At 38.5% G+C, this 24,133-nt stretch overlaps 1 protein-coding gene across 1 annotated transcript in view; it reads left to right on the forward strand.

Moving 5' to 3' along the window:
* Nucleotides 1-24,133, forward strand: part of HUWE1 (HECT, UBA and WWE domain containing E3 ubiquitin protein ligase 1) — a 1,366,532-nt gene that overhangs the window by 766,149 nt on the left and 576,250 nt on the right. Inside the window, exon 33 of the mRNA XM_068226019.1 lies at nt 2,895-3,049. Coding sequence (XP_068082120.1) covers nt 2,895-3,049 — 155 coding nt within the window. The remainder of the gene's footprint in view (nt 1-2,894; nt 3,050-24,133) is intronic.

The raw sequence follows: 24,133 nt of genomic DNA on the forward strand, positions 1-24,133 counted from the left end.
AAAGATGTGGATCCCGGTCCACTTTCTGCACGATTTTAATGTTGTCTTCCTAGGAAGGAATTTCACTTTTTCCGTATCCATACCTAGGCTATCACAAGACAAATACACACCACGCTAGTCAATTTCACACGATTATGTTCCTAATCCAGATATAGGCTACCTTATCACGCGACAAATATTCACCGTTTCATTCAGGACAAAATACATTTCTACCTACTGAATGGAATGTAAAATACAAGCACAAATGGACTCACTGTGTTACTCAGCAATCTCTCTGCTAACCGGCAAACAAAGTTGAACATTCCTGAGGCTAACAGCTTGCTCCCCGAACGTGTAACTTATCCTGTGAAGTTTAGGAATTGAAAGCTTTTTCTGTAATCACTTAATTGTGGCGGCGGATCTTACCCAAGTTGAAAGTTATGTTTCAGGGCTAGGAAAAATGTGATCATACTAATCGGTAATAGTGAAAAATTTGTGACTCGATAAGTGCGGTACTGTATTTTTATATAGATTTAATATGATGAGAATCGAGACTTCGAATTTACGACATGCTAAGCTGGAAAACTTGTTAATGAGGAATGCACTAACGTGGTTTCACTGTATTTCCTCCAGCCAACCAATAGTTGTATTAAATACGGTTGAAGCCACACTTACAACTAAATTTGTCCCAAGTTTGAAGCTATTTACATTTTAAACATAGATTTCCATTGCATTTGTTGATTGTATTTTATCTCAAATTGTTTATGTATCGCTGTTTTTTGTATATGTCTTTATGTTTTTATTTTTTAATGTTATTTGATTTGATGATGACCTCTAGGCTAGGTTGAAACATGTCCTATGTATCTTTTTAGACAGATCATTTATCAAATGACAAATGTGCATTGAAGAGGTGGAATTTATACAGTTACATTCTTTTAGAATTTCATCTTCAATAGGAATCTTCGAAGCGAGCTTTTACAACCGTATGCCCTTTCTGACTTCAACCTCATCAGAGGAATTAATGAGCTGAAACGAATGACATGATATGAGTAACTAAAACTGACTATATTTAGCCTAAAAGTTGTGTTAACCATTTATTGTCTCTCTACATTTAGAAATACTACTTTCCAATGAAAATAGCCAGTATAACTCAAATACATTCATAAGTTGTTAGAGTAGTGTAGAATGTTTACATGTACAATTTATAGCCTAGAAGTTGTGTGTTCACAGCACTAAATTTGAGGTTATCGCATGTTGGAACCATTTCCACCCCCCTCCTCTTACGTTTTTTGGCTGTAAAAGTGGAAAAAAAAAAAGGGGGGGGGTTGTAATACAGGAGTAAATACGGTATACTATCTATCACTTCAGTTTCTCTATAGAAGTCATTGGTGATTTTTTTCAGCACCACTTATAGACTATTCTTCCCTGTAGAGTTGGTTCCATCAATTTCTAATTGAGCTGTTCTTCTCAGATTAACTTATTTACCATTTGTTGGTCATGCTTTCTGTTATTTGCATTACCTCTTCCCAGTTAACATTTGTTACATTGAGATTAAATAATTCTATTCTATTCAGGGTCGACACCACCCTTTCTAGATCTGTACACCCCCCTCCCAAACTGCCTATTATCTTTATAGAGATGAGACTTTGAAGAGAATTTGATGCTTCTTAACTTTACCTTTATCATATCTTACAAATTCTTTCACTGGTATGAAATCTCTCCCTCCTTGCCATTCTTATCCTGTCTATATGATAAACTCTTCAGTTCTGCGAGAAGATTTCCGCATCCATTATATCATTTTTCAGCCATGATTCAATTTCTCTCAACATCTGGTAAATATAATATATTTTTTAAATGAGATCATTCTAGTCCTTTCTTTGTACTGCTTCTGCTGTTTAACAGTAACAAGTTCTTCATCCTTACCTGACTTCCACCTGTCTGTACTGTCATTGCCTTGACAACAGTTGTCCCAGCTTCTACCACGAGGTTGACTTCTTGTATCAGTCCAATATCAGCTGGTACTGTGTTAATGTTCTGCTGTGGCACAGGGATGATGCCTGGAAGATTCCCTGCAGTGGTGGCCAAAGGAAGAATGGAAGCTGGAGAGTCTCAATCAGATGTTGCCAGATGGCTTAATTTGCATCATTCTGTTGTTTATCAGATGTGGCAGCAGTTTGTAGAGCCCCAAACTATAGCTTGCAGACCAGGGCGGGAACAACCAAGAGTGACAACAGAAGAAGTGGATCGTTACTTTGCCATAAGTTCAAGACAGTACCATCATCGTACTGCACAACAGTTTGCATCAGATTTTAGTATCCACTGGAAGACTTTTTTCGATGAAAACTGTGTTCAGAAGGCCATGGCTTAGAGTCCTTTGTCAGAGACCTACTGTATGTATACCTCTTATGCGTACTCACTGATGAAAGATGACGTCTAGAATGCAGCTGTCAACATATCAACTGGAGAGATGAACATTGGGCCAATGTTGTTACGGGCAAGTCCAAATTCGGTCTCAAGTCATTTGCTAAGGATTCACATCTGGAGAGAACCAGGAATACAGTTTCGAGGCACGAACTCTGCGGAGCTCCAGGAGTTACAGACTGCTCTATGTGAAGAATGGAGGTTAATACCTCAAAATGATACAGACAACCTCATGCCATGTCGTCAGGCCTGTATTGCTGCCTCCTATGGTGATATGACATTGCATGTTTTGTTGATGTGTGACTGGGACTAAATTTGGAAACAAAAAATGAAAAAACACCTCTGTACTTCGATTGAAAATGATATTATTGTGTTTAGGTTGTTTGTGAAAAATCCACTACACCCATGAAATGCATGTTCATTTGTATGTGCGTATGTCTCTTTCTAATATTTTCAACACTGTTGTGTATAAAATTATTCTTTATATTTTTCAGGTTAAAGCAGCATTACTACGAAGTCTAGCCATGGGCGAATCATCTGAAAAGCACACACGCATTCAACACTTGGCTGCAATCATCTCACTGATGATTGACAACTGTCCACCATTAATGAGTTCACCTCCTGGTTCTTCTAAAATTCATCATTATGGGTAAGACTGTGTATTAAAGAAGACATGCAGTGCAAATTCTCAGTAAAATAAGCTGATTTTTGTTTGGTTAACCCAAGCCTTGTCACAACAGAGGAAGGTTATCGCTGGGGAGGCAGATGGATAGAATGGCTGGTTGACTTGCTGAATTAATTACTCGCAGAAAAGTTAGTACAGTAAACTTGTCTTCAGCAGAAACCCAAGGGACCAAAATTTTTTCCACTGAATGCAGAGTTCTGGTTCATAAATGTGGTTAAAGAATAAAATAAGAATTATAAGTACACACCTCTGTTAGATAATCCAGCAGTAGATTTATATAATTTTGTGCAGTAGTAGATACAATAATGACACTAATCGGACACTTACATACACTACTCCAACGCTAACACAAGTCTGTTCTTGCTTAGAACTTCGTCACAGTGCACAGTAGTACAGTACATACAGAGCGGTCGTAAACAACTTGAACTGGATATGTGAGCATTCGATGGTTGGTCAAACTAATAAATAATTTGAAAAAAAACATTTGATACTTGACACCATTGTCATTTTATCAGCTGTTTAAGTTAGACAATCAGATCACTCAGCAGGCGAATTCAAATTGGCTTTGCGAGGTGGTTGTGTTAAATCTTCATGTGGCTTTAAGACAGATTTCAGAGCGCCAATCGATGAAAAAATATTGCCACTGGAGGGATTTGAGTACGGATCTCCTAACTGACAGGATCACGCCATAGCAAGTACGCTACGGTGACATCGGCTGAAACCCATGGTGAGTTTGGTGTCGATTTCTCAGCATTGGCAGAAAAACAGGGCACTCCTTTGACATGTTGGTGTTGTATTTCTTATAGGTAGGGGAACTTGTCTCAAAATGAAGTTGTGGAAGTTTTCAAAAACTTTGAAAAAAAATTGAAGACAGTGGAGAACTTGACGAATGTATGAAGTTGAAAGGTGAATTTAGAGGAGGGAGTCTGAAAAGAAATATGAGGGTTGGGGCAAAAGTCATGGCAACTATTTTTTTTTCTTAATGATACCAGTCTGGTTGGAAAATGTGATGTATACAGACAAAAGGACAAGGTATGAATAGCACTGAAATATCGTAACACACTAATATATTACGGTAGTATACAGGGCAATATGGCCTTCCCGATGCAAAGTTATGACAACACAGTACACATAAAGTTGACATGACAAACCTGGGCCTAAAGACCCTCAATGCAGTACCCTGCTACTGACACCACATGCTGCCAACGATATGGGAGGCGCTGAATACTATCTGCCTCAGCATTTGCCGCACCATGTGTGAATCGGGTCATCTGTTTGCGCACAGCATTAGCAATGTCCTCTCCTGTTGCAAACTGCCTGCCACGTAGTGGTTCCTTATCTTTCGAATGAGATCAAAGTCACAGGGTGAAATGTTGGGAGCGTACGGTGGGTGCTCCAATTCTTTCCATCCCCAACGTCGCAGTAGTTGCCGTACACACTCTGCTTTATGTGGTTTTGCATTGTCGTGCATGATTATTTGCACTGTCCACAAGATTTGGACTTTTCTCTTGAATGCCACGTCATACCTGTTGCACCGGGAAGTCCCTGTAGTACTGTGCGGTCACTGTGCTGGAACAAAGTGGCAAACCATAAGAGCCCTGACGTCATACGCGACGATCACCATCAGTTTGACTGGGGGAGGATTCTGACGGACCTTCTGCCTCCTTAGTGATCCAGCATGTCGCCACTCCGCGAACTGGCATTTCAGTTCTGATTCGTATGCCCTGGCCCAAAATTCATCGATGGCGATTATTCGTGACAAGAATTGATCGTCGTCCTGTTGCCAGCGTGCAAGGTGGTTGGAGCATATTGCATAGCACACCCACCTTTGAACTTCCGTCAGTGCGTGCGGTACCCACAGTGATGCGATTTTGCACAGTAGCAGCTCATTACGCCATATCCTGTGGATGGTGCGGTTCTCAATGCCACTTGCCTCTCTAACTTCAGTAGCGTCCATCGTCTATCTTCACCCAGGAGCTGCTCAATGACGGCACGTGCCATGTTGGTCCACACACTGATAGGTGGTCCTGAACGTTGCTTATCACTGGTTGACACACGTCCTTGCTGAAACTTTCTTACCCACCATGCTACTGTATGCTATGGTAGGGCATTATTCCCAAGGGCTTCCACTAATTCACTGTGACATTCCATCGCATTTCTCCCTCTGAGAACTGCTATTTTGATGTAAGCGCGCTGCTCAACACAGGTTACTTCCATCTGGCACAACGCTCACCAACTGACTGATTTTATAGCCCTCGCCACGCTACTACCAGCTATCGCAGAGCCATCTGTTGTTCTGCATACACACTATGCCTGCAGAACTTCCACACGAGACATATACGTTTGTGGTCTGTTCACATATCTACAAGATTAAAATTAGTTGCCGTGACTTTTGCCCCAATCCTTCGTATTACGAAGTATTTAGATTTGATTTCTAAAGAAAATATCAAATTTAGTTGAGATAAGGGAATAAGTACTTGCTCCCCTGCTGCTCTTCCCATTGTGTGTTGTTTTAATGAGGGGAATTGTGCATGCAGTCTGGAATAATCTGTTTTTATTTACTAAAAAACTAATGATTTCGTCAAATAGAACAATAATGATATCACTTATTTCATTAAGATTACAATAGGGGTTATTCTTCCGGTCGATGTGAATATAGATATCTTCATGATTATTAGAATACCTTTATTAACTGTACATAAGATCACCAAATCTTGGTCTATAGTTTAGAAAGAATGATAACAATATGACATAAGGATACTCATAGCTGGGTATTTGTTGTGTTTTATTGTGTTAATATGTTCCAGGTAATGGACTGAAAAACTCCTCCATTGCACTGTGTGCATTTCAACTTCTATATTCCTGTTCAAAATTATTTTATTGTTACAGTAGAAGTCTGTTATAGCGAGAATTCAAAACGGTGAAAAAGTTACTCGCTATAACGGATTGCCATTATATCCGATTTTTCGTGAAAGTCGGGAAAAACCCCATACACATTTAAATCAGTATGAAACGGCGATCACCTTGTTCAAAACTTGCGCTTTCGTGGATAATATCCGCCCTATCGCTTGCTAGTTCATTATTTATCAAAATCCGATACTATGTAAACGTGTGTGTTTAATTTAGTTCTGAAAAAATTATAGTATCACTCCAGAGGCTTCTGTGGAAAAGTTCCAGTTTTGTTCCTCAAATAGCGTCACCTAACCTAACCGTATATGTATCACGAAAACGTATTTCAAGCGCACGTAGACAAATGGTAACCTCCTTGCTACAAAATTACATGGGATCAGCCTTGCTGAAATTTAACTAGTCGCAAGAAAATATAAACTATCCCCTTTATCAATGATGTACTTACTCTGCCATATCTTCAGGTGTATCACATTCTTGCTTAATTTCAGTGCGTAACATCAAAAATTATACAATGCTTTTCTTCAGCCTTTATTTCTAACGAGTTAACTTCTGCTATCAGCCATGTTATTTACGCATTTATTATGAAAACGTGTCACCTTCTTTCATTTTGAATTTCATTTTAGAGAACAGCAGTCGACGGGTAGTACTAATCGATTCCAACATCGCCTTCGAATGTCGAGGTGAGAGCTCGTAAGTGTACGTAGCGAGAAAATGATAACGGTAACAAAGATGACCGAATGCATTTTATGGCAAATGTTTCTGTTTTCTTATTCAAACAGCATCACCTAACTTAGCCGTACTATATCCATCATGAAAACATATTCCAACACCAGTGGAGAAATGGTGACATCCTCGCTATAAATTTGCATGGGAATAGCCTCTCCAAAATTTAACCAGATGCAAGAAAATATGAACTAACCCCTGAAATCAGTGATGCGCTCTGCCATATCTTGAGGTGTATCACATTCTTACTTAATTTCAGTGTAGAGGATTAAAATTAAGCCTATATTTCTAACGAGTTAACAACTGCCATACAGCACGTTATTTACGCATTTATTACAAAAACATGTTCTCTTTCATTTCTGATTTTCTTTACAGAACATCAGTTGACTGGTATTGCTAATCGACTCCTTTATCGCCTTCGGATGTCTAAGAGAGAGTTCGCATGTGCACATAGTGAGAAAGCTATACCAGCTTTTATTTTTTAAGAGTTACCCACTGCTATCAGGCATGTTATTTATGCATTTATTATGAAAACATGTTCTCCTCTTTTCATTTCCATTTTCCTTTACGGAACAGCAGTCGATGGGTATTACTAATATTCTCCGACATCGCCTTCGAATGTCGACGAGAGAGCTTACTAGTGGACATGGTGAGGAAACGATACTGAAGATGATCGATTGCATGCAATACACAAAGATATAAACTTTGTTATGGTTCTGTATTAAACTGAGATCACAGAGTTAAGTTTCCAGTAAAGTTCCACCTTTTCAAACAAGTGTAAGTTGTACAAGATGTTGTCTACAACATATATTTATTTATGGAACTGGTTTTGACATATATAAATGTCATCAGCCTAAATCACTAAAGGAGCAAGTACATAATAAAGATACATAACATCGTACTTCATTTTCATTGATGAAATTAACAGTTTCGTTAAAATTATGATAGGGCTCTCGCTGTCACCAAGGGATAATACACAGTTTAATATAGGAAAATTGAAGGGACAGACAAGAACTGTTGTTATATCGGGGTACTCGTTATAGTGGACGTTTACTGTATTTGGATATGTATAGTATATAGCTTCTAGTGTAATTCATTGTAAAAGCTGTGTTAAAATTCTGTTTTGTATATAGGTTGGTGATTTGGAAAATGTTATTGTAAGTAAATGTAATGAAAACATGCTTGTTCTTCGTGGTGAGTCTTAATGATTTGTGATATCTCAAGCCATCCCTTTTAGGTTTCAACTCTGTTGAATTATAACTCTTAGGTTCTTCAATCTGCTGAAACTAATTTTTAATAAATACATTTATAAACTACCTCAACAAACAACATATGGTAACAGAATTATTTCTGAGAAAAACTTAATTAAAAATAGAATGGCATGTTTTGTTCTTGAAAGAACATCAGATTCTATCAAACCAGACTCAATAACATTTAGAAATATATAAACATTTATGTTTATTATGTTTATTTTTGTTTAAATCCTTAAAAACTTGAAATTTGGAACTTACCTTAATGAAGTCTGCACTTCTCTCCACTCTAGCATAGAATGTAAGTTGTTGCAAAACCACTACTTTGTCGTTTTGGCATGAGTCTAGTTGACCTTCCTGCTTGCCCCCCCCCCCTGCCTTTTCTAGGTCAGTGGCACCCTGTACTTAATATTAGGTGTTTTATTTCTTGTGCTAGAAGCCCCCGTAACTCAGGCGGCATCTCACTGCTGGATTCCTTGTTTCAGATGCTAGTTTGTACATATGACATTAGGGCTGAACAAAGCGCTGGCGCGACAGGTTTTTCTTCGGGTACACCGGTTTTCTGTCATCTTTCATTCCAGCAACACACTCCGATATCATTTCATCTGTCAGTCATTAACCCCTTAAGCGAAGAGCTCGGTACACACCAGCTCCTCGCTCCCAGGTTCCCTGATTGAAGTAAATATTTAATTACTTGTTTAAAAACAATCCTAGACTAAAATGAACTATAGGAGGGCCCTAAAAGAAATATTTACTTGAATATATTGTATTTAATTGTTGAAAAATCCTATTATTTTAATTTTTCAATACTTTTTAATACTTTGTGCAAGAACGTACTAAGTGCTTTCATACTTTGATACGGAGCTTGTTTCTTCCTAATAACAAAGCTCTGGTTTTCGTTTATACAGTAACTTAAACCTAAATATTTTGTGCAGCTTACTAACAATCTCTGCATGGAAATAAATTTTTCTGTACATGTATATTGTAGATTTGCAAAGTTTGCATGTACTTAAAAGATTTATAGTGAGTAAATTATAATACTCACGATATGTTCTGTTATGTTGGTTATCACTTTTGAGGGAAGTGACACACACGGACTATATTACAGTACACTAGAGGTAATATTTACAGTATGTAGAGTTTTCACAGTGTTATGACTATTACAGCTGTTCATTATGATACACACAGAAGCAGATCATGTTACATACCCTTACATGGCTTTGCACGATATGTATGATTCCATTACAAAAGGCAATAGTTTTCTTGGTATGTAAACTTTTCACCATAGCCACCCTTTCTTATAAATTGATACTTTGCCATCAGGGTTATAAGCTTCCAAAAATTTTGCTACCAGGTGGTCAAATACTGACTTTATCTTGTATATTTTGGGAGGAATTTGTCCATTATATGCCTCATTGTTGGAGAAATGTTAAAAGCTCTGGAGGAAAATATAATAACAATAATAATAATAAATAATAATAATAATAATAATAATATTGGCTTTACGTCCCACTAACTACTTTTACAGTTTTCAGAGATACCGAAGGGCCGATATTTAGTCCCGCAGGAGTTGCTTTGAAGGACAGTAAATCTACTGACACGAGGCTGACGTATTTGAGCACTTTCAAAAACCTGCCAATTAGAGGTCAGAAGGCTAGCCAGCGCCTCAACCATCTGAGCCACTCAGCCCGGTGAAGAAAAATCTCTTCTGTGTCATCAGCTCATGGAAAATAGGCGTAGTCAAGAAGCGATTGCGAGAAACATGATTTCCTAATTTAGGTTTGTGTTCAATCCCCTGCGCCAACAGTATGCCCGTAAGAAGCTTTGTTTTGTCTTGATTTAGACTCCTTCATTTCATCTTAATAAAATGGGTTTTATGTGCAATATTCGCTGGGCATCTTAGTCTATTCAGCTATGTTCTGGCATACCTAGTCAACAAAAAATAACTCAAATATTTTGCTCGGATTTATTTTTCATAAAAATCCTCCCATTACATCATGACAGAATTTTGGACCAAATCGGGACCTTCTTTGTCCATTTTCAGCCTAAATTGACGAAGAAGTTGCACTGGTTGTAATATTATCATCTTCACCATTGTCACTGTCATGATCACTACTTGAACTGGAATCGAACCCATGCTGTCTCTTTCACGGCTGCTGAACATTCACATTTGCTGGGCCCGAACCCTATACATTCCAGGTAAATTCCTTTCACGAATTTCCCTTCGGCAAAACTTACTTCAATAAGATCACTATGCTCTCCACTAAATTCCAGCATTTTGTTTGTCATGACCCGTAAATCATCTTCCCGTAACGGTGGGGACCATTAACCCTTTGGGGTCCAATTGATTTTTCCACCTGCATCCTGCACAGGTCCAATTTGACATTAGGCAAATATGGGAAGGAAGTACGCACATAAGTATAAAGCTGAATTTTTACATTAATAATACAAACTGCAAATTTATTTATTATCAGTCAAGTTACCCACATTATCAGCAACATTTTTTCAAAGTATGGTACTTCCAGAAGCATTTGTTCGGGTGTAGTCCTGGGTTCCCTGGACAGGTCTCACAAAAAAAATGATGTCTCTTTTCTGCCTCCTTTCACTTTCCTGTCGGAACACACGGCACAGTCCTTGGTTTTTTTGTCCTGACGAGCATCTATGATATGTAGCTTCCCGTTCAGTCGAAGTTCTTCGTCACAGCTGCTCCGTCAGCCGCTTACGGGCATTTTTGTTCCTAACGTCCCCAACAAGCCTCATAATAACTCGTTCCCTGAAAGTCTTGTGATTCACCCCGGGCTTACTTTCTGCCATTTGTTGCAAGTTATATATGTGAAAACTGTTTACCAAAGCTACCTCCAACACCCAGAAGTACAATTTCCTCCACCACTTCAGACTTTTCACTACAAAACCATAAGATGAGCAGTAGTGATCAGCACGATCGACCCCTCCCATTTTGCCTGTGTAATCTATAATGGCAACAGGCTTCAAAATTCTTTCTTCTCCTTGCCCATTATGGTTGTGACTACCTCCACCATTGATGGGTTGTGCCATGTACTAAGAACTGACACAGTGCACTTGTCTTTCCACGAAAATACCATGAACTTTTCTTCCTTCCACAGAGCACGAATTTCATGCTTCTTCAGATTTAGCCTCCTATCTTTCAGCTGTGGTGGTAGTCCCTTCCGATTCAAGAGCACAGTCCCAGTTAGGTGAATTTTCCTTTTCAACAGTTCTCCTCCCAGTTCCATACTAGTCTAAAACTGATCAATAAACAAATGATAACCTACAGCTTGAGTAACTTGAAGTACGTCTGTCACAAGCTGTAGAACTATTCTACTGCCAAATGTCAAACCAGGGAAAAGTAAATTTAGCGTTGTAAACAAGCCAAAGTAAGGAGTCATGGACAAAACATACCCATTCAACGCATCAGCAATAACATATATCCTAATCCCCCACTTTGTTGGTTTTTGTGGATTGTAAATTTTGAAAAGGACACGCCCCTTGAAGCTTACAGTCGATTCGTCAGCTGACAGATACTGACTTGGCCTATAAAATTCCAAGAATGACTTCCCTACACATTCTAAGACACTTCTAACTTTACTCGTTCTTGTTACCAGTGTTAATGCACTTGATTGTGGAGGGGGTGAAACATGAAAGCCCCAGAATATCTGAAGAAATCGTTTCCGAGAAAAAATGTCCTTGCAGAAGGTCGATGAATAGAGCCACAAGTCTGAAAAATGTTCTTTTAGAGTTTTCCTTTTTGTACGTGCCTTATTCAGAAGAACACCATGAAATGCCATCATTTCATCGACGGTAACATCGACCCAGTTCCACCCTATGGAATATTGCTGCAACGGCATATGTTTGGTAATACATTCTCTTACATACCTGTTAGTTTCCTTACATATTTCGGAGAACAGTGAAACCGGGAGCAGCAACAAAAAGAAATCCAAAGGAGTTACTGTTGTAAGAATACTTGGAAAAAACACGGTCACCTTCTTCATAAACTTTCCATTCGTCACCCACTACATCAGTGCTTTCGCCACTATCTTCCATGTCATTTTCCTCCTCACTCGAAATATCATACTCGGATTCAGGAATACTAATGTCACCATCAGAATCCGTCAACAAATCATCGTCAATATCGCCACTGTCACATAACTGTTCGTAAATATCATCAGGCTCCATGCCGCGGCTGGTGGACGCCATGTTGATAACGGAAGTAAACACAGCTGTGACAGTGAGGAACTATCTCCTAAGAAATCACAATTCAGCTTAAAGGAATGAACAGCAAATAGCAGTAGGCAAGAGAGAAATGCCAAGGCTGTATACTGCATAAAGCTCGGCGCCATTTCTGCTCCAGCATACGAAATGTATAACCTTAAAATTGCGTCGGACTAGGTCCGACATTGGACCGGAACTGAAAATTAACGATGTCGGACTGAGTCCGACATTGGACCCCAAAGGGTTAACTGCTTTTAGACATTCTAGCGGGAAAAATTTAAGAATCGAATAAAACCCTGGTCTTTGCAGTTTGCAAGGAAACCATGAATTGTGCCCGTATTACGAAACACGTACGTGTTTTTTTTTTTTGTAGCTCGTGGTAAACACACACTCCAGTCTTGAATGAAGAACTCAAGACTGGGGATAATATATCAGGTCACAATTCTAATGTGTCACCAGAGAGGTCTGTTTAGTATCATAATCTCCAGAAATCCCTTCTACAGCAATATTATTGTATCCGAGGGACGGTTAGGCGATGAACTACAGTAAAGCTTCAGCGCAAGGCTATTGGGCTTTAGGTTGTTCTTGCCCGGAAGTAAGTTGGGTTCTTTATTATGCAACTCTTGGATGACACATTGGTGTTGGGAGAACATAGTTGAAAAAATTCATATCAGAGGGCATACATATCCAGAATACACTGCTGTAAAGTAAACAAAATAAAGTAAATAAAAAATATAATTAGAATCGGCGGATGAATCCGTGTTCCCCGCCGAGCAAGCGATTTGTAGCCGCGGATCTTGCCGCATCATCCACTGAACGGGTTAATCATTGCCCCTAAGAAGTGCAACAGACTTCAACAGCCAGCACACTTCCCATCCTTGCCACTAGATGGGGCTCCAATTTTTCCGTTCCTGATGCGATTGAAACTGGAAACAGGCTGTGGATGTTCATTCATTTTTAGTGCTCCCCTTGTGTCATTGTTATTGTTGTTATTATTCTTTGTTAAACAAACCAAACCCCATTGCTCAACAGTCCCGATGGGCCTTGGGCTACGAAGCGACCATCACTCAGCCTGATGACGTCCAAGTTGCAAGGTGTCGTGTGTGGTCAGCCGATGAATCCTCTTGGCAGTTATTCTTGGCTTTCTGGACAGGGGCTCATATTTCACCTTCAGGTAGCTTCTCAGTTGTAATTGCGTAGGTTAAGTGGACCTGTGTCGTATCCCCACCAACAGGCAAGACGCCGAGTGGTAAGTGGAACCGCCTGATGGCTAATAACTGTGCTAAAAAGAAGAGAGATTGATAATGGTAATTTATAGGCGTTAGGTAATTTGTTTGTTAAGAATTGAAAGTAATACGATTTCCTATATTTGCGTACATTAAACAGATTATTTACAAAGAATATACATGTACAATTGAAGTCTGTCGCATAGTGTGACTTACTGGAACTAGCCTTCCTCAGAACGGCTACTCCAAATAAATGCAGGTGGACTCTAAAACATTACAGTACCAATGAAATGCTAAAGCCGTGGTAAAAAACAGATTATCATGGAGTCTCGCAGAGATTCCTCAAGCTTTAACCCTTTGGATTCTGACCCATAATAGGGCATCATATACATAGAATGCCAAGCATGTTTCAAGGGATTTTGCATCACTGTATTAAAAAAATATTTATATCTCAGTTTAAAAGATATGGAGGTGAAATTTGGTATGTGAGCTTGGTATACCCCAAGGAATATAAACATGTGACGTACATTTCAAAAAACAAAATTTCGTGGAATACTGTGCAAAAATATTATTTTTTATTTTTTTAAAGGAAAAATCATAATTTGAAATTAATTAGCACATTTTACACTATGTACAAAAGTGACTAAGTGAAGATATATTTAATCTTAACGCTTGTCTGGGATCATATAGTAATTTATATTGTTAATGTAGATCTACTTTCCAATTTATAAACTAATTTCCAAAAACATTGAACATTTGGAGAGAAAGACACCAACAGTGTAACCTATCAATGATTGGATATTTTACGAGTTTTTGGAGAGTAACAGTAATTATTTGAAGATAACTGTGTCCAGTAGCAGTATTTGTTACTACAGAGCAGTTCATAAGATCAGAACAACATACAAAATCGTCCGACTCATTGGCTGAATGGTCAGCGTACTGGCCTTCGGTTCAGAGGGTCCTGGGTTCGATTCCCGGCCGGGTCGGGGATTTTAACCTTCATTGGTTAATTCCAGTGGCCCGGGGTCTGGGTGTTTGTGCTGTTCCCAACATCCCTGCAACTCACACAGCACAAATAACACTACCCTCCACTACAATAACACGCAGTGACCTACACATGGCAGATGCCGTCCAACCTCATCGAAGGGTCTGCCTTACAAGGGCTGCACTCGGCTAGAAATAGCCACAGGATATTAAATATTAACATACAAAATCGACTAATAGTGTCAGGAATGAAAGTGTAAAGAACAGATTGAAATATTCTATGGGTGGAGCATCAGATTGAGGAATGCCTACATGTTTTGGCTGTGGGATTTCATAAAAATGGTGGGGATGGACAACATTACTTTCAGAGAATATGCATTCAGTCCAGCAATCATCTAATTTACTGTTACTGTCATTTTCATTAGCACTGTCACTATAACTGTTTGACATTGCATGAAATGTTGTAAGCCCATTAGCCAATGGCACGGCTCCATCATTCTCTGGTGCGCTACCAAAAGACCCAGAAACATCATAATCATCACTTTTACTAAAATTACAGTCGCTTACATCTTCAGAGCAACCCAAAAGTTCCTCAAAATCTTCTCCCGAAATAGGCCTATGTGATGACATGCCTTGTTGTGATAAATGTACTACAGTGGAACCTCGACTCTCCATTTTTGGTGGGACCCCGGGGAAAAAACGTTACGGGAAAACGGAAAATCCGGGAATGAATTAGAACCATCAAGAAATTGGCTAAACATCAAGCTAATTAAATGCCTTTAATTATAATCTAGGCGTAGATATCAAGGATAATTTAATAAAAAACCGCCTATTCAATACTTTCCACGTTTAATGTGGTTATTATCTACACGATTTTATGTAGACTCATTTAGGTCAGGTACATGTTTCACCCATTATTTTGGGCATCTTCAGCCTGTATACAACCTTTAGGTCAAGGTTTGGGACCTTTTTAACCAATATAAACATACCAATATATACAATATAAACATTAATGAACTCTTAAGACGGGTAACATCAAGTTAATACAGTTAAGTTTTTTGGTCCTAATCTATCTAATTTTAAAAATGTCCAAAACTAGAATGGATCTTCTTTTTGGTAAAGAGGATTACATACCGGGGTTTATGTGACCCCTATATCATATCATGTTCTTGACATACCGTGTCTGTTGACAGGATGTGTCGTCAACAGTAAGTGGAGATTTGAACTGATTGTTGATTGTAGGTTGGTCGAGATTGAAAATATAAATTTAAATTAAATGTGTTTTAACTTGGCCGTTCTATTCTGGTTAACTTAAAATGTTCAAAAATAAAATGAAATGTATCTTCTTTTTTATCATAAGTCTTGAGAAAGGATGATATTAAAACTGGGGCTTATTTGACCCACGATTTTCATTTTCATGTTCTTGACGTAACTAATATTTAAATGTGTTGTCCTGCACAAGTGGAGATTTAAAAAACCGATTGTTATAGGTAGACTGGTCAAGAACGTTGTTGTGAATGAAACTGTTAGCGTCTTGACTTTGGGTCTCATGTAACGTCAAGGAATTGACGAGAGTACAATATTAAGCTGTTTCTTAGTTTTAGGCTGCTGCTTAATTGAGAAGGAACATCCTAGACACTTGATGCAGTCTTGTATGAATATTGTTCCCGTTGATGTGGTGCTTGATCTTTGGGAGGGATCTTAACAATATCTGTAATGAAATAGAAAAGTAATATTGAATTAAAAATTTAGAGCACACGTTGCGATAAAGTGTATTAAACTAGCACCTCTTAACTGTAAAATGACTTACTTGTTCAATTAATACTAGATGGACCTGTCTGTTCCGGCAGCGCCTGTCTTATCAACATTTCTACTCCTGGTGTTGTACTGGTGCTGTAATGGAGGGGCAGGGCGTGGAGGGAGAGTGGGGGTAGGCTGGTCTATGGGCGTATGTGCTATTGCTGGAGGGGAGTTTCTAGAAGCGATATGGGTGGGTTTAACTTTTGACATGGTGGATGAAGCATTTGAGTGTGGAGATTTAAAAAATTGAGGGATTTTGTTTTGATTTGAATTCACGATATTAATATATCTAGGTGTTAATTCGTACAAAGGATTTTTAATTTCATTGACATCGTTGAGATTTTTATTTTTATTGTAGGTTTGGTCTAAAAAGATGTGTAGATTTTCCAGTTCATTCATTAATTTCCCTTTACCTATGCTTCTAATGATGTTAAGATCTTTCTCTATGGATGTAAAGTGATGGCCCGTTTCTCTCATGTTGGCTCATCGCTGAGTGCTTATTGTGTTTTTGAGCGTTATAATGTTCCAGATATCTCGTGTTAAAGCTCTGGCCAGTTTGGCCTATATAAGAAAAATCACATTGTGTACATGTTAGTTTATATATGCTGGACCTTGAATAATGGTTGCTATTGTGATTGACCTTGTAGTTAAAAAATATGTTTCGATTGGTGTTAACTGTCCTGAAGGCTATATTAATATTGTGCTTCTTTAAAGTATTTGCGATCTGATGGACGGCTGGGTTGTTATATGTAAATGTGGCGAAACTAGTTTTTTTAGGTTTTTCTGGGACGAGATTAGTGGACAATTTAATTTTGATTTTATTAATCAAACGGTTGACCATATCTATTTTAAACCTGTTGACTTGAGCAAGATTCCTTATTTACTTCAGTTCAGTTCTTAAATTGTTGGGAGAAAGAGGAATTTTAAAAGCTCTATAGATTAAATTATAGAAAGAGGCTTGTTTTTGGCACTTGGGGTGTAGGGATGAATTCAAAATAGTTAAGGGAGAGTGTGTAGGTTTCCTGTATATTCGAAAATCGAAGGTATAATGTCCGCGTGTAACAGTTAAGTCCAAAAAGTTTAATGAGTTCCTAACCTCATCCTCTTTAGTAAACTTAACACTGGGATCAATTTTGTTTAGGGACTCCAAGATCTTGTCACTATTAGTGACATTTTTGTCGAAGATTATGAAAGTATCGTCTACAAATCTGAGCCATAAACATACGCCTTTTATTTGTGTTATAAATGAAATGGCGTATGGCTTTTAGTGCCAGGAGTGTCCGAGGACATGTTCGGCTCGCCAGGTGCAGGTCTTTCGATTTGACACCCGTAGGTGACCTGCACGTCGTGATGAGGATGAAATGATGATGAAGACGACACATACACCCAGCCCCAGTGCCAGTGAAATTAACCAATGATGGTTAAAATTCCCGACCCTGCCGGGAATCGAACCCGGGACCCCTGGTACCAAAGGCCAGCACGCTAACCATTTAGCTATGGAGCCGGACATTTGTGTTATAATTTTTGTGTGTTCTATTGTGTCCATATAAATGTCTGCTAAGATGCCAGAAAGAGGGTCGCCCATCGCTAAGCCTTTTTGTTGCTAAAACTTTCCATTGAAGGAGAAAAAGTTATTGCTTAAGACAAAATTTAATATCTTCATGAATTCTTCAATTTCCATCTTACTAAGGCCACTGTGTTTATTGATATTATCATTGATGATTCTTACAGTTTTTTTGGTAGGGATGTATGGGTACATATTTACGACATCATAGGAGCACATTGAGTGATTGGGTCGCAGCTTAAACTTGTTTAGAATTGAGGAGCTAGATGCAATAACAGCGTAAGTCTACTTACGCTGTTATTGCATGAATGCTGTTTTCAGATTTCCTGGTCCCTTCACTACAACCCAGTCCAGGTCTTAGTTCGCTAAGATGCTGCTAGAGGTCAGGAGCTCACTAAAACTGGTACCATGCGCTACGCTGTTATTGCATGAGGCATGATTCACGAGTGGCACGTTCAGCTACCGCCAGTTCTCTGGCTGGAGAAGGTTTCAGCGAGTGGAAGAGAAGGTTTTGTGGCGTCACATTTAATAAAAGACTGGGTATCAGCACTTTGACCTATGTTTCTAAGAATGCCCTCTGCTAAAAGCAACAGATTCATGATACAGAAGTTTGTGTGACTTTATTACCATAATGGTGTTGTATCAGAGTCACAGTCCTACACTTCTAACTATGTGCCATTTACCTTCTTAAAGAGGAATGATAGCTCTCTCAGTTTTAATGATTTGAAGCTATATGATGTAAGAATGTGTGGTGTAAAAGCTGACAGAGGGGTTGATGTTATTTCACTAATGAAATACTTAAAAACTGAAAATGTTGAGTGACTAATTTTATAACATTTCAACTATTTGTTGGGGAAGTGGGGGGGGGATTACCGTTGCCTAATACCATAGTTGGAGAGAGCACTGTAACAATATTCTCTCGGCCCTTTAAGCAAAAAGAACGAAAAAGGTGAATATTAAATAAAGAATAAACTTAATGGTTTTACCTTTCTTAGTTGATAAATTTGTTTTTTTAAGGAATTTGTTGTTAATTTTAGTAAGTTTAGACATTTTGGAGAACTGAGGTGGGATAAACCGCCACTTTTGTTGCTCTATATTGGGCGATCATGCTTTTCTAACTCCCTGATCAATACTGGTGTATGGAAAAATATAATATTCCTGCTCTTCATGCAATAACAGCGTATAAAATGAAATTTCAAATGACTCTGTCTTTCTTATTAGCTAACAGATCATTCAAATTCTTTGGGAAATACATTTCCTGGCTCCTTTAAATGTCCTTAAATGAAATTCAGGTTGATTCCTAATATTACTTTTAACTCAGAACATTTATAAACTTTAAGCTTCCGTTTCTCAAAATAACGTAAGTCTACTTACGCTGTTATTGCATCCAACTCCTCAATTCGCAAAAAAATACCGAATTTTTTAAAGGATGTTTATTATTGAATACGTAATGTTTTTTTTAGGAAGCCGTGAATGAATTTTGATACATTATAGGTGGGGCTGTTTCTACAGTTTATGATAGGGCGTATTGGAATGTCCTTTTTATGAATCTTTGGTAAGGCTCTGGCTGTCGGAATACTAGGGTTCATGTTAAAAAGTTTTTGTTGTTGTTGTTCATTGAAAAGAAAGGTAGAACTTCTTATTAGAGTTTTTAGATTTTGCTGCATTCTCGTGGTTGGATCATTATTAACTATTGTGTATATTTTGTCCTTAAAAAAGTCTTCTGTTTTTTTTAATGTATGTGTTTTGATCTAGGAGAACTGTGGATCCTCCTTTGTCCGCTTTTATGACAATAATGTTGTTGTCGTCTGTTTTCTTTTTTACGTTCTGGATCAATTTTTTGTGGTTGAAATTTGAATTTGCGTTTATTTCTTCCGCTAATTTTGGTAGTTTCTTTTCTACCTCAAATCTGGTATAATTTTGTGTTTCCAAAGGGAGTTTAGAAATGTTAGCCCCGATTTCAACTACTGTATTGATAATATCCGGTTCTTTTTTCTTGCTAGGCCAGTTATGTTTTAAGCCTTTATTCAAGATCCCCATTTCTTCTTCAGAGAACTGTACGTCTGTCAAATTAACGACTGTGGGTGTATTGTTCTGTGAGGGAGCCGCTTTTTGCGTGTCTGAACTATGTTTTGGTAACCGTGATTGGGATGCTTTTAATTGAGATAGTTTCTTGTCGAGAGTAACTTGCTTCCTATCCAACAAAACAATCAATTTATTGTCCACATGTAGTTGGAAAGAGTTCCATTCTAACGGATGTAAAGCCTGAGCTAACGCTAAATGAACTTTATTTAACTGCGGATTTAAAAGTGACTTCTTTTTATATGACACTTTAATTTCATTTCTTAACCAAATGTCGTTGACCTTGTGTTGAACTCGATTCAAACTTTGCTTAGTTAAGTTTTTTCGCTGTGTAGGCTTCAAAAATTTTGGGATCAATTTTAGTTCTAGACACTGTTTCAGAAAGGCTATGTCTTTTGTTAGTTTATAAATCTTGACCTTAAGGTTGAAGTACCTATTTAAACGGTATTTTGCCTGGTTGGCTACCAAATTACAAGTAACAACTTGTAACAAGTAAATTATCCTTGATATCTATGCCTAACGTCATCTTCAACACGGGACAATAATGAGAGTTGTTACATGTAATTATAATCTAACAAACCTCCCTAAATGAACCAAACTACAACCCTAATGGGCCTTGGCCCACCAAACGACCGCTGCTGAGCCCTAAGTTCTGCAGATTACGAGGTGAGGCATGGTCAGTGTGACGAATTCTTTCGGCCGTTATTTCTGGCTCTCTAGATTGGGATTGCCATCTCACCGTTAGATAGCTCCTCAATTAACGGTAGTCACGTAAGCTGGTGGACCTAGAACCAGCCCTCACATCCAGGTAAAAATGCCTGACGTGGCCAATGTATCAAACCCGGCGCCTAGCAGGCAAGCTAGACCGTGCAGCCGGCTTCAAACATAATTTCATGAGTTACAAATTTTGATACTTAACATTCCCTTTTACCCGGGAAACTTTGTCAGTTTCCCTTGAAAAGTTCTTTCATGTCAGCAACTTTATGATCATACAACACCAGACTCAGAGCCAACAGACGTGCAGCAACCAACACAACAGTAGATAACAAATAACAACTTCCACTAACATAAAACATTATTTCTGCATCTACTGACATTTTCTGGCAAGGTTTCAGCCAATTTTATTACCTACCGGTGCTAAGGGCCACTTACAATTTTTCAACAGATGCTTCTGTCTCACTTTATGCTGACGAATTTCATCAGCGGCCTTGGAAAGATTGTATTTATGACAATCATGTTTATGTTTGTGTTCACGCCCTCATGTCGTTGGCTTTATATTATTACTACTTTGGTTTTCCACTAATATTTTATATGAACTGTTTTTAATTAGAATTTTAACGGAAGAAGTTTTAGTCCCCAACAAGATAATAGTTTAATCATAGACAGTTTTCCATTAGCATCTTTATATATTGTATCATTTTTCATATTTTTATGTTCCGAATTTTAATAACTGGCTAAACTTTTAGCTTCCACTTTTAATATTAGTTGTATTTTTGATGATTGTTTTTAGGCTGAAGATGCCCTTAATTGAGGGCAAAACATGTCCCATTTAACTAAGAGTCTATTTATGTAACCACTATAAGTGAAAATAAAAGTATTGAATAGGTGGAACCAATTAAAACACGATTATTGTTGTTGAATCATCCAAGCTCGTCGAAATATCTAATAAATATCGCCAAGCCGAATAACAATCGATCACAAGTAGTTTTTAATTCTCTGATCTAATCTAATAAAACACATTAGATACAAAAGCGCCCAACATCATGCCGAAATCTACTTCTGAAAATCTTCAACGGTAATTTGGTTACCGGTAGGCCTATACTATCTGTAGTAAGTTTCTGGAAATCTTGTGCCGCGTAAATTAGGCCTACAGCGACTTTTTAAAGTTATGTTGAACTCGAGAATATGGTTTCGAATGTACAGTAAGTATCGCTTCTCAAAAGTTCTACAATGCATTAAATATTCAATTCTGCCCGTCACTAATCATACGCAGATTGGAGAGAGAAAATAAACCCATAAAAACTCCAGAAATTTCTGTTTTTTCGTGACCTAAAGCTGAGCTGGAATGCGCGCTCGCTGCACAAGCCAGTGCGAGTGTTAAATTATACGAACTTCTTAACCCTCAAATGGTTAAACGACGATGCATCCCCCTTTTTGTACACGTTGTTGTGGTCAACGACGATACATCGACTGTTTTGCAGCCGTTCATTAGACACGCTCTCGTTATGCGTAGTAACACACAAATGTGCTCTATGTAGTATCATTTTAAACAGCAGATTACAGTCTCTCTTTTTACTCTAGTTGCTAGGTTGTAGACTGCCGTTTGAATTTTAAGACTGCGCAGTCTTAAAATTCAGTCGTTAGGCTCGGTACCTTAACTGCGCAGTACAATATGGCGCCTTGACGCATCACGGTGTCGTTTTGTTGTACGCGCTGTTTTTATCAGTGTTTTGCGGAAATGGCGAGTAATTTAGTCTCAAGTCCCATGAAATTTGGGTTCAAGTCCCATTCGGAAGATGTTGTATGAAATAATGAGTGACGCGAGTGATATGAATGATAATGAGAGTGACATTGACAGACTTCCTGGAAAGCTGGAACGTTTATGCGTAATCTGTGGACCAACAATAAAGAGGAAGGACCCGGCATTTGTGCCCTGGTTGTAACTGTGCAGTTCACAGGGGGTGTTACCACAATTGACAGCACTTTTGGAGGCCTGAAAAGAGAGGAAGGAAAAGGAGAGAGCAGTCTAGTTCTGGTAGCTCCTCTGAGTGGCTTTGAGGGGGCGTTCTAGTGCTTGTGTATATATGTATATATATCTTTATTTGTGTATGTAACATCTAAAGTGTTTATATTTTTTTGAAGTGCATAAAATTGTGTATAACATTGTGATTTGACTTTCTCGGGTAAGTCGAGTATTTTAGTGTCTGGTATGTGCGCAAACATTTTGATAATATCATTTTGGAACACTTTTTTGGAAATTCAGGATGGCTGTACAGATATAATGAAAGGTACGAAACAAAAATATATTTATTTCAATAGCCTATGATATTATGATTTAATAAAATGTATTACATTGCATGATTTCCTTTCAAAACCTATTTTTAAGAATTTTTAGTGAAAGTATACAAAAATCCTGAAAATCGTGTGATCGTAACAGTCGTTTACATAGACCATTTGAGGGTTAAATGTTACGCTGCGCAAATAAAATGAATGCTGTTTTTATAAGGACTCTTTAACATAAATACGCAAACGTAAATATCTCCATCTTGTATTAGGACAAAAACAGTAATGGTGTTATATACACAGAACACAGTTCAAAAAAATGAGGGGAACAATTTTGAACATATGCCATGCTACACAAATCAATACCTCACACCCAGGTATATTACCAATTAAACCTTTATTCTTTACCGTTGAAGTATACAGAAGAACATTGATGGATTCGCGTTCATTTTTAGAGCACAAAGGGAAATGTCCAAATAGGGGCGAAAACAAAGTGATAAAAGTCCTCCAGGGTGGATTTTTATCACTGTTGGAGAGCTTCAGTATGGAGTATGTCTTCCACAAGCATTTATCACGGCTTGGCACCTACGTGGCATGCTCTGTATAAGTCGACGGAGGTCACGTTGCGGTATCATGTCCCATTCTTCAATGAGAGCACGTTCGAGGTCTTGGAAAGTCTGTGGTGGAACAGGACGCCCACGAACACTTCTGTCAAGCCTATCCCACACATGCTCGAGGGGATTAAGGTTGGGACTCACTGCTGGCCATTCCATCTCTTGAATGCGCAGTTCTCGCAAGACAGCTTTGGTGATGCGCACTACACGAGCCCTGGCATTGTCGTGCAAGAGTAAAAATTCAGAGCCAATACCGTATGCAGCAACCAACACATGCTGTAGCAGTATCTGCTTGATACACCCCGCAGCGGTAAGATTACCACAGATGTCGACAAAATCCATACGGCCATCAATACTGATGCCACCCCACATCATCACAGAACTATGTCCGAATCTGTCTCCTTCCTGGACAACATTTGGCATATACTGCTCACCACGGCGTCTCCATACACGTTGACATCCATCACGCTGTGTCAGGCGAAATCTGGACTCGTCTGTGAGCAATGCAGGTCGCCGTTGGCGAAGTTGCCAGTTGACGTTGCTACAGGCAAATAGAAGGCGAGCTGCGCAATGTTGCTGCATTAAACGGGGCACACAAACAGGACGTTCTGGTCGTAAGGACACTTCTCTTAACCTGTTACTTACTGTCTGGTGTCCGACTCGGC

Source organism: Anabrus simplex, chromosome 2, assembly GCF_040414725.1.
Source record: "Anabrus simplex isolate iqAnaSimp1 chromosome 2, ASM4041472v1, whole genome shotgun sequence".
NCBI classification, from domain to species: domain Eukaryota; kingdom Metazoa; phylum Arthropoda; class Insecta; order Orthoptera; family Tettigoniidae; genus Anabrus; species Anabrus simplex.